Here is a 12,182-nt window from a genome sequence, read left to right as displayed (position 1 = left end):
TAAGGGTATTGCACAGTGATTTACTATTTTAATAGTTATTTTTCAAGCTCTGGTGAAATTTTCATAAACATAATTGACTTTGAAAACTAACACAGAGAATGTCTTAATTGGTTAATTTCAATTACCTGTGAAGAACTGAAAGCAGGCTATAACATTCATAGAAAAGACAAGTACATAAATCTACTTGACTTCAGTGAAAAATAATAAACTTCTCAAATATTTAATAAAACTTACAAGAGGCAAAATTAAGAATGGTGTAAAATATAATGTATTTCCAAAATTTTTCCAAAATGTACTCTTTTGCTTTTGAAAATCCATTAAACATGCAAGGATTCCAAGACTATCTGATCATCTTAAAAGCCTCTTATATTGGAGAATCTAACACCTGATATTTTTAAAACAAATTTTAGATTAAATAAATACACATCTGCACTGTTAAAATAATAAAATATGTGATTTGTAAGGTAAAGTTCTCCAAATAACAAACAAAAAACAATACCAGAAAATAAATTTACCACATTATGGCATACATAAACATTACTATTCAAATTTATGAACCTATTACATTTTCCCTAGAGAACAAGCACATTTGTCATCATATAATTATGGAATAAATACTGAAAATTTTTAAAAATACTAATAATCAACAAACTCCCAATTGTTATAAATTTATTATAGCAAGTTTATTCTTTTATGTTTCTGCTTCCTGATTAGTATTTTTAGTAGAGGCATAGCACTGGGGGGTAAAGAAGGTGAATATGCCTCAAGTGCCCATTATGCTTTTTTAAAAGTTCCATTTTGTACTTTAGCTATTTTTAGATATATTGTTCACAAAGCTCATGAATGCAACTTACTTTTGCTCTGCTTACTTTTTCTTCCCCCCCCCCCAGGAAAATTCAATCACAGCACTAATGGAAAGGACAAAAATATTGCATTCCTGATACATCATTTATTTTGTTTTGCCAATGGTTCTTAGAAGCTTTGAATTATTTCAGTAGTGTCAATGTTTTCATTAATGCTTAAACTAGATGATCCACATTATGAATTTTTTTTATGGTTGTCTTAAGATACAATGGATTCTTCATAGTTTATTAACATTCCAGAAACCAGACATCTGGTTTATTTATCTTTATCTTCATCAAACCCCCACTACTTTATGAGATACTTGAAGGGGGGGGGAGGACACCTGCAGAAGACACCCTCCAAAAACACTTGTGTTGTCAAGAAGAAAAGCCTAAAACAATGGGTTAATTCAGTCGTTGTGCCTTGAACTGGAAACAGATTGTGATTTTACTTCAGAAAGCATTTACATTTATTACATTCAAAAATGATTCTCATTCAGAGTAATGATTGAGATTCATTTAAAATAAAAGATACAGTAATTATGTGATGCAATCCTACTATAGTGCCAAGATTTCATATACAATCAACATTTTCAATTGGATATAGACATCAAGGTGTGAGTATTTATGAACTATTTTGTTGATATTCTCTCAGTTCAAAATTAATGTGAGTATCCTGGCATGGTGGTTGCACACCACCTGTAATCCCAGTGGCTGGGGAGGCTAAGGCAGGAGGATCACCAGTTCAAAGCCAGCCTCAGCAATGATGAAGTGCTAAGCAACTCAGTGAGAACCCTGTCTCTAAATAAAATACAAAAAAAGGGTTGGGAATATAGCTCAGTGGTCAAGTGCCCCTGAGTTCAATCCCTGGTACCAAAAAAAAAATAAAAAAATTAATGTGATTAATTGTATTCATCTGTCACTCAGATTCCAATTATGTCTAAACAGAAATTAATCATAGCATAGACAGAAAAAAATTCTGTGTCTGTCTAAATTATTGACTGTACCACTGTCCTCACTATTCTTGTAAGTACCAATTTTCATTATAAATTCAGGAGGAAAAAGCACTTTAGACCCAAATATACATAAATTGCTAATAATATTTTAATTTAAAGTCAACAAGTATTTAAACTCTTATCCTCTAACCTTTTCACTATTAGCATAATAAAATTTCCACAAGTTGAAAAAAATTAATTCACTTCAAATGTTAATCTGTGACATATCCAAATGTTTTTGCCATCATATATATAAACATTGGCAAATAGGACACTTAACTGTGACTTGAAAAATTTAACAATATTAAATAAAACTATTTTCTAATTGAAAATGTTATTACAGTTAAACCTTTTCAGAAAACAAAACATAGTAACAGTTTTTAAAATCTTCACACATACACACTCTAGTTTTCTGAGTCAGTAATCAAAATCACAGGAGGTTTTGTGATGCTTCCACAATCATTCAAGCCAGGGCAAGCCTACTGTAGCATTTCTTTTATTTAAAAAAGAAAAAGGAAAAATAATTTTAACAAAATATAATTATTTCATTTATAATACATATTGAAAATGATGTGCCAGTTCCACAAGGTATATCTTAAAATCTTCCAAGGTTACATTGAAAAGGAAATTTAGTATTAATTTTTTCATTCCAGAGACTCAATGTGGAGTCCCCTCTCTGGTTTATAAACCCCAGTACAACCTGTGGACTGCAGAGATTAGCCAACAGTGTTACTTGTGTGGCATTCTCTCTTTAACCTCAGGAAAATTATTTGATAAATGACTTCTGCATTCAGAAATTGATGCACCAACTCTTAATTTACCTTTAAACTATCTTTAAAGACCTTATTGAAAATATCCATATTAGCAAAGTTTTTTTAAAAAAAAAACACAAGTTTTAAAAAACTGAATTACTAGAGTTTCAAGTAGACTTTAGATGCACATTTTCACATAAATCTAAATTCAACAGCAGCTTTGATGTTGGGATTAATACATGTTGTGCTTTTATTTTAAAGGAATATTTCCTACATACATGTGGTTATGAAAAATTATCAAAATCGGGGAAAATGTTAGTGGATTTCTCTAATTTTAAAATGATGCTGACATTATATAGGTCAGTTTTTATTTGCAAGCCTTTGTTGAAGAAGAAATATCTTTATCACAGTTCTTATCATGTCTTATACATGTAAGTAAATAATGCAAATAGATATATAATTGAGAGGCTGTGGTTGTAGCTCAGTGGTAGAGTGCTTGCCTTGCATGCATGAGGCCCTGGGTTTAATCCTCAGCACCACATAAAAATAAACAAATAAAAATAAAGATATCGTGTCCATCTACAACTAAAAAAAAAGAAATATAATTGAATGGTCACTCATATATGTTCCTGTTTCCCTTTACAATTAAACTGATATCTCATTATATTAATTTATTTGAAAACCAATTCATCTTGGCTTTTTGGCACAAAACACCAGAAAGAGCAACTTTATTAAAATTAAACTCAGAGCATTATTTGTGATTATTGAACCATCAGTAGAACTAGACTATTGTACAAGTATAGTTGTACAAACTGATTCCAGAATATCCTGTTTCTAGGTTTTACCTCTTGAATTTACCCTGGGAAATACAGTGGTATGCTTTCTTTTCTTCAGAAATACCAAATTGATAAAAAGAAAATAATAATAGTTTACCATTTTGAATGTAACAACACCAATACTTTAAAGAACTAACAGTGTATTCTACAGATATATGTGCCATAGACTATGAAAAAAGAAACACTTTAGGGAAAAAAATCATGTTACAAAATGTATTATAAAAATAAATTACATAGTATGTGCCCATGGACCTGAAAGCTTCCCAAAAGGAAATTTCTTTTGGCACAAAAATTCACTTGCTCTTACTATATATTTTCAGCAAGGCTGTTTTTAGCTTTTCCATTATATCCTCAAAAAAAAAAAAATCACTGGAAGTAGTAAGATATTTCCAGTTGTGATCAGTAGCATGGAGGACCTTAGTAATAACAGAGAGCTGCAGAAATATCCATTCAACAGGGATTCAGAGGAAGTACACACACCCAGTATGTGCTTGGTTTACCATCTCATCTGGAGTTCATACGTAACTGATGAATGATGATGCTTTCTATAAAGAGAAGAAAAATACAGGATTTTCAATTAAACTGAAACTCAAATTGATAGTTTATGAAATGATCAATACTACATCATTTCACTAAAGGACCTTAAGTGTTAAACAACAAAACAAACAAAAACAGGTACATAAGCCCAATAGGATCCCCTGCTATTCTTGGGTAACTTCTTTATATTGGCATATGTGCTTTGCCTCCAAAAACCCATTAGAAATCATGACTTAACATTTTAACCATATTAGGTCAATATTACCCAAGGAATAGACTGAATACAAAGATAGTAATTACCATATACAAGCCTCATAATGGGAAAACAGACTTCTCTTGGCCAAACTGTCTGTTCTGAATGATATTTATGCCCCTTTAATTTTTTTTATGTATGTGGGCTGTTTTTAATAAGGAGATATCCATTCTCTATTCTAAGAAGTCACAAATGACTCACTCATGTCTCTGCTTCCTTTTGCATTAACTATATGTTTTTAAATATAAATTCATTCTTCAAAACTAAGATATTGAGATAGTAATTAGAACAGTCCAGTCACATTATGTACATTTAATATTTAAATTTATTTGATTGTTTTTGCTTTTATACTAACCTTTATGCCATCATGAACATGTATCATCATCACTTTTATTCAACCATTTAAGAACTACAGGTCTACAATATGCTAGGCATGGAACTATATTGGTAAAAAATATAAAACAGAGTTCTATAATCACTGAGATTATATAGAGCAGCAAAAATAACTAAGCCTCAGATAATTTCTCCACCTGAAAATTTTATTACCTCCATGCCCACATATAGTAATTTTGTAAGTGCAAAAACTTGTTAATGAGTTTATCAAAAGCATGAAGAAATTTACACTTATTATTCTCTTTAACTTCAAATATCTATTATTTACATTTTATTCTCTTTTTTTTCCAGTACTCAATGGACCTTTATTTTATTTATCATTGAACCCAGTGCCTCACACATGCTAGGCAAGCCCTCTACCACTGAGCCACAATCCCAGTGTACATTTTGTTCTTACTTCTGTAGTTAATATCTGAATAAGCAATAATTAAATTTCATTATACCAAAAACCTGTTTCCTGCTAATTATGCACAGTGGATAATCTTCCATGGAAAAGAAATGTTTTTTTTTTTTTTTTTTTTTGGTTTTATTAACTTTCCCCTGGGAAACCACTAGGTGGAGATATTTCCATTCCTTTCCTCAGCCTTTCAACTTGAATTTAAGATAGAATAGACAATAGCAAAGTCAAATGAAGCTGTGAAGGTTTTGTAAAGATTTTAAGACATATAATACTATTTTTCACCATACCATAAAACCCTAAAAATCATATTTTTTACATTGAAAAATTATTTTAACTTCTTTAAATGCCTAAAAATGTGTCAATATCTTCAGACAAAACAATAACAAAGCACCAATTAAAATATAATGTAATTAAAAATCAGAGTCTAAGATTCAAATGTTGTTTCTCACTAAATGCTTTTTTTAAAAATTTTTTTTATTTTTTATTTTTTGGTACCAAGTATTGAACACAGGGCACAGGGGTACTTGACTACTGAGCCACATCCCCAGCCTTATTTTGTATTTTATTTAGAGACAGGGTCTCACTGAGTTGCTTAGTGCCTCAAAGTTGCTGAGGCTGGTGATTCTCCTGTCTGGGTCTCCCAAGCCACTGGGATTACAGGCATGCGCCACCACACCCAGCTGATGCTTATGTTTTAATAATTTTTGTAGTAGGTTTCAAAGAATGAAAAGGCCTAGATCTCAAATCCCCTTAATACAATTATTTTCTCCTTTTCCCTCCCTTAAGAAAGCATAGGAACAATTTTAAAAGAGTGAAATCCTGAATCATTCTTATTATAGATGTGATTCAGAGTGCTTATGCCTTTGCTTTCTTGATACAAAATGAGACTAGATATCATCTCTAATGTATCTTGCAAGGTTAACATTCTGTGCTACTCCCATCTCTTCTTTCTTGTTGAATATGCAAGCCTCTTAATTCCTAGAGTGCTTTCTCTTCATCCTAGCATTTTCAAATCTTTAACAATAGCTACTTATAATTAATATTTGGTGAAAATACATGGGGACAAAGGGTTTATTTGTAGAAGAAATATTATTTTAGCTCTACCATTACATTTCATTATTATTTCAAATTAATAAATTGGAGCCAGGCTTATGCCTGTAATCCCAGCAGCTTGGGAGGCTGAGTCAGGAGTATCGCAAGTTCAAAGCCAGCCTCAGCAACCCCAAGGAACTAAGCAACTCAGTGAGACCCTGTCTCTAAATAAATATAAAATAGGGCTGGTGATGTGGCTCAGTGGTCGAGTGCCCCTGAGTTCAATCCCTGGTACCAAAAATAATAATAATAATAAATTGGAAATGCATGCATATATCTAGATAGAGAAATGTCTCAGAAATACTTGATAATGCCAAACATGATTATACATAAATTCTACTTTAATGATAAATCAGTTGATATTTATGTAAATAAACTTTATTAAAAATACAATTATGCCCAAATTTTCTTGTTTTATATACACGAAGACACATGTTGTATCATTTATAGTGACAGTGAGACAAGATCTATGACAGACTTTATAAAACTTTTATTAAAGAGATTTTGTTAAGCCTATAGTTGCTTATTATCCATGCTTTCCCCAAGTCTCAGGTGAACTTAGGTAAGAATCAGTCACCCAGGATCCAAAACTAAGAAATAAATGTTTTACACTATTAAATTTTGAAGTAACTCATTATAGAGCAAAACTCTCTGATACATATGGAGTTCACAGTTGCCAAGAAAAAAAATTAACAATTTAGAGATTAATGCCATTATATTTCTATAAAAAAGGAAGGAGGAGCAGAATTCCAGTCTCTTCTTTTTTTATTACTTAATACAACAGAATAATGTTTACATTTTACCAAAGTTAGAAACTCAGCAAATTTAATTCCATCTCCTACTCTGTCTTTATTTTATCTCAGAATAAGAATAAAGTATAGGTTATATGGGGCCTCTAAAGTGACCTCAGTACAGATATAATTCTGTAATAATTTTTGGTTAGATAACATTTTTCTGACACTAGTAATTTGTAGAGCATGTAATCATCAGACTAAAGATCAAAGTACCACCTCTATCAGTGATCTCAAAATAACCAACACTTAAATTTGGGCCCCATACAAACCTTTATTAATATGATTTCCTTTTTTTCTAATTAGAAAGGGGAAAAAATCCCTAAGTCTTAATCAGCATATTGCATATGAGGAACATTGAATTTGTATGTTATTGTTAACATTAACAATTTACAAAATGCACTTATTAGACATTTTCCCCTGTATGTTTCTCTTCAGTATTGATGTTTTTTTTTTCCATAAGAAACTGCAGGTAACACATTTAAATACATTTTTTGTTATTATGACATTATGATGAACTCTGATGTAGCTTATTAATTCATTCTTTATTGCACAAGCTATTAGATAATTTCCATGCAAAGGAAGTTCAACTTCTTGTCAATTCATAATTGTACTTGATTTCTGACCTTACTATTTGCTATCTATGGGTGGTATGTCAAAAATGCTGGCAAACCACATGACTTGAACTGTGTGCATGAGCCGCCAGTATTTGGGGAGAAATTTGGAGAGAATGTCTCTTGAGTGCTAGAGTGGTGCAACCTCATAACAAATTGAAATATTGCTTCTTCCCAGGAGATCTCCTTGGCTATAGAGGGGGAAAGATGTACTGCCTGGAGAGTCAGTAACTCCTCAAGCAATACATGTTTTTACTCTGCCAAACTCTCTGCAAGAAAACACTTGAGCTCTGAATTTTAAAAGTCTGCTCTAGTAAATCAGACACCATCCATTTAATAGGCAAAAACTCTTTTAAAATCACACAACAAAGACAAAACATAGCAGAAGCTCAACTCATAGCAGAACTTTGCATCAGTACAGGAGGGCTGTTTCATCTGTAGAAAAGTACACATCAAGTTACAGAAAACATTTCTTCTTATATGTTCATCAATTTTGCTGGCTTATCACCTGCTTCCCATGTTCCATGGCTCCTTACCTATCAGGGTAAGAACACTGAAGAACACTGAACCAACTTAGGAATGTGTTCTTCCTCTCCACCAGCTACCAAACCTCAGCTTTGGACTTGCTTCCGTAGACAATTACTCACCTGTAAAAATGTCCTACATTCTATATACCATTTAGAAGCAGGAATACTTAGGTATTGTTTAAGTGTCTCATATCCATAAACTGCTTCAGGATTCAATCCTGTTATTATCACATTCAGAAATTAATAAGTTCTGATAAAACATCTGTTTTAAATAGGAAGTTCAATGAACTTCCCCTGTTGACTCCTTCTTTTGGATCCATTTCAGCTAATTAAAAATACTTCCGACAATCAGTTTTGTCATTTGCTCCAGAAAACTTTTGAACCAGATGATATAAACTCTCTTGGGGGTCTGTACACCACCTAATAGTTTTATTTGCTTCCTTCCAAAACATTTCCTATTCCATCCTCAGTCCAAATCATCCCATTACCTCCCCAGGTTCCAGGAGTTATCGATAATCACAGTTACGACTAATAACTTCTTCAGGTAAGCTAATTCTTATCTTCAGTGTAATACTATTTCCCAGATACAAGCAAGTTTGAATTGGTTCTCACATATATAACATTAACCATAAATAAAAACTAAATAGTAGAATCAGGTACAGTGGCACATACCTATAATCCTAGCTACTCAGGAGGACTGCAAGTTAGCAAAAAACCTCATCTCAAAATAAGAAATAAAAAGGGATGGGGATGTAGCTCAGTGGTGAAGAGCCCCCAGGGTTCAATCATCAGGAAAAAAAATGAGGGCAGGGGGCAGGTGTGTTAGCACACACCTGTAATTCCAGCAGCTGAGGCTGAGGCAGGAGGATGACAAGTTCAAAGTCAGCCTCAGCAACTTAGTAAGGCCCTACGCAACTTAATGAGACTCTGTCTCAAAATTTAAAAAAATTAAAAGGGCTGGGGATTTGTCTCAGTGGTTAAGCACCCCTGGGTTCAATTAAAAAAGGGGAGCAGGGGGAGTAAATAGTGAACAAATAGGTAAATATTTGCACCAAGCAGGCTCAGGTTCTACTTCTTTTGGACACAGATGCCAAATGTTTTAAATCTATCTTTAAATTTAGAACTGATTTTTGATCCTGGATTCATCGTTAATAAGATAGACATCTCTAAGCCTTAAGATTTTTCTTCCCCTTTTTAAATTTTTTTTGGGGGGGAGGTTTTCTGTTTTTCTTGAATAATTGATAATTATCCTCTTGATCTATAAGGTCTGGTTCAGCTCCAAAGAGCTCTGACTTTGCAGTTCTGCTCATGACATACACATAACATTAGCATAAGTATAGAGACTAAAAGTACTTTTACCAGAGAAGCAATTAATCTTTAGTTCTTAGGAAAAGTGTTGCAGAAGGCTCTTGTAAGCTGCTTGCTGAACAATAGAGAAGCATATCATATTATGTCTAAAGAGGAATGCCAGAATAATAAAAGATTATACTAAACCATAAGCTAAGGTAAGGTAATTTGCCTTTTAGTAGCAGAAGAGACTATCACTCCAGTCTCCTGGTTTTCACTTCTAATCTTTTCAGCCCTCTCAGTTTCTAGTCTGTTGTTGAGCAACCATCCTTCTCAGTGTTCACCTTGATATCCATCCTAAATCTAAATCCTGTTTGTTGGTGGTATTGTTTGGTCCTTTAAAATAAGACCCTCTCTCCTATTTTGGGGGACCCTTCAAGAAAGCATGACTAACCTCTGAAACTTTCCTTTTAGAAAGTGCTATTCAGGCTCCTGTAGGAAAGTCAGAGAAGGTAAGGAAAGGTCATTCATAATTCATGCTAGTATGTTTACACTTCATTTAAAGTAATAGGGCTTCCTTTGTTCATCATTTGTGTAATGGCTTCAGAGACTAGAACTCCCCAGCTCAGGACTCCTAGCTGCTTTGCATTGTTGACCTACTGCTGTGCCTTTGAAGGAAAACAGATGAAACTCATACCTTTTAGAACAAAAATACCAGGATTTCCTCGAATTCCAACTTCCCTTTGCCCCCCCGCCCCATGTTCTCATGCTTGATTTTTGAGTTCCTCCCACGACATTCTCACTGGTCTGCATTACAGACAAACGTAGGAATCAGAAACACCTTACTTGCACCACTTCCTGCCATCCTTCATCTACTAATTTGGTTTCTCTACCATCAGTGCCAAGTTTTCATAGCAATGAACAGAACTTTAAGCCCTAGGAAAGATTTTGTAATAATAGTTTATCTTCCTAGAGGAGGTGGTGTTTGTAAAAGAGACTATGAACAGAAAGGACACAGTCACCAGAAAGAAAAATAAAAGAAAAGCCAATTCGAGGAGGAGAAACAAATTGACCAATTCCATGATCCTTGCTTGCAGGGGTTCAATCAAGGGAAAGGGAAAGATGCTTAGAAGAGTAGGGAGGTAGAGAGTCCAGCCACAGGAAACAGAGTACCAACTAAGGAGCTGGCATTGTATTCTATATGCAATGAGAAAACTTTAGAGGGTACATTAGAGGAATGATATGATCAACTTGCAATTAGAAATTGGAATGAAAAATGAATGCAAAAGTTTGAGAATGGAGATTATGAGACCATTTAGGAGTATCATAGTAATACTGATGAGAAGTCATTAAAATCTCAATTCAGGCAGTGTTGGTAGAAGTGGAAAGGTGGGTTTGGCTGCTAGAGAAGTTAGGGGGTTCAGGTAAACAGGACTTCCTGATGAGTCTATTTGAGGGCTGAGGGAGAAGGAGTCTAGGTGGCTAATGAGTTCTAGCTCTGGTGACAGGGTAAGTCATTTTACTACTTCTGAGCTGGAGAATAATTTTTAAAAAAAAAGTCATGAAGAAAGGAAGAAGAGATGTTAAGAATGGCTATTAGACAAGTAGAATTGGTGATAGACAATATAAAATTGGATACATAGTTGAATGGAGATAGAGGTTTAAGACTTGTGAACGTATGGGTGATAATTGAAGCCATGGGTGCATATAAAATAAGAAGAGCAAGCACACAGAGTAGGAAAACAGCTTTTGATAGAGATGTAGGGAACATCTATTCTTAACATGTATGCATAAAATGAAGAATCAGAAAGGGAGACTGAGGAAGAGCACTCAGGTAAAAAGAAACCCAAAAGAAATTAGATGGCTTGATCATGAAAAGAGAAGAACATAGCCTTAAATCATTGTTACCAAGACCAGAGGATTATTTTGTGGGAAACCTAACCTAAGAAGTTCTAGACCTGGCACAGGAATGGGCAGCATAGAACAAACGCAAGGGAGTGAAAAGTTTACACATGACTGAGATTCTCATCTCACCTCCCCTGACCTATTCCCAGCCTGCTCCAGAGAGTTCACTGAAGGATTTTTTTCTCTATATACAAACTATTGGAAGGTGCACTTCAAAATGCAAGTAGACAGGTACATAGATGAGAGAAGTAGAAGATAAGGAATCAGGAAACCTTGAATCAGCCTATGCAACAGAACAGCAACTGTGCAGCAGGCTTAGAGGACAACCAGCCTAGACTGAGGTAATAGCCAAGGGCTGCTCTAGGAAGGTCTCCAGGGGAAAATGTGAAGCTGATGTGTCTGTTTGGAAAAATTACAGATGGGTGTTTGGCAGATCTAATGGAGCATTTGGAAAAAAATAGATAGATGTATAGAAAACAAAGCAGATGAAAAAGCAGTTCTTTTGAAGAGGGAAAAGTAATAGGAGGAAGATGGCACACCCATAGTATATTACTTGGTTCAGCAAGGAAGAATATTTAACTTTACACTGTAAACATATAAAAATATAAACATATAAATGCTGGCTGCTGATTTATCAAAAATAGTGAAGTAATCATGTTGGGGAGGATGGGTAAGAGTTAAAAAAGGGGACAAATGAGAGGTCTAAATCTTATACTTTCAACATGGTAATGAGAAGACGAGATATTTAAAACCTAGAAATAAAAAGAACACAAGCACATTATTTAGGAATATGAACATAAATGCCAGGAGAAACAGCTAAGAGTTGGCAATGGTTTCCTCGAGGGAAAAAACTTAGAATGTCAAGAGACAAGGTAAGGCTGGCAAGGTAGAGGGAACTGTGACCATCCACAGAGCAGGCCCAGCGGCCTGCTGAGGGGCAGAGCCGCCCCCCACCCCC

At 34.1% G+C, this 12,182-nt stretch overlaps 1 protein-coding gene across 4 annotated transcripts in view; it reads right to left on the bottom strand.

The window, feature by feature from the left end:
* The window catches only part of Filip1 (filamin A interacting protein 1), a 174,555-nt gene continuing 162,373 nt past the window's right edge, over positions 1 to 12,182 (bottom strand). For all 4 annotated transcript variants that reach the window (XM_048800495.1, XM_015498859.2, XM_048800409.1 and 1 more), the window contains one exon: positions 1 to 3,970. Coding sequence is in view for 1 of the 4 variants with exons in the window: in XM_048800529.1 (XP_048656486.1) it covers positions 3,930 to 3,970 (41 nt within the window). In the remaining 3 variants the exon portion in view is untranslated. The remainder of the gene's footprint in view (positions 3,971 to 12,182) is intronic.

The sequence above is a fragment of the Marmota marmota genome, unplaced genomic scaffold (assembly GCF_001458135.2).
Source record: "Marmota marmota marmota unplaced genomic scaffold, marMar, whole genome shotgun sequence".
In the NCBI taxonomy this organism is placed as follows: domain Eukaryota; kingdom Metazoa; phylum Chordata; class Mammalia; order Rodentia; family Sciuridae; genus Marmota; species Marmota marmota.
The sequence above is the reverse complement of the archived record's forward strand: the minus strand, read 5'-3'. Positions and strand labels throughout refer to the sequence as shown.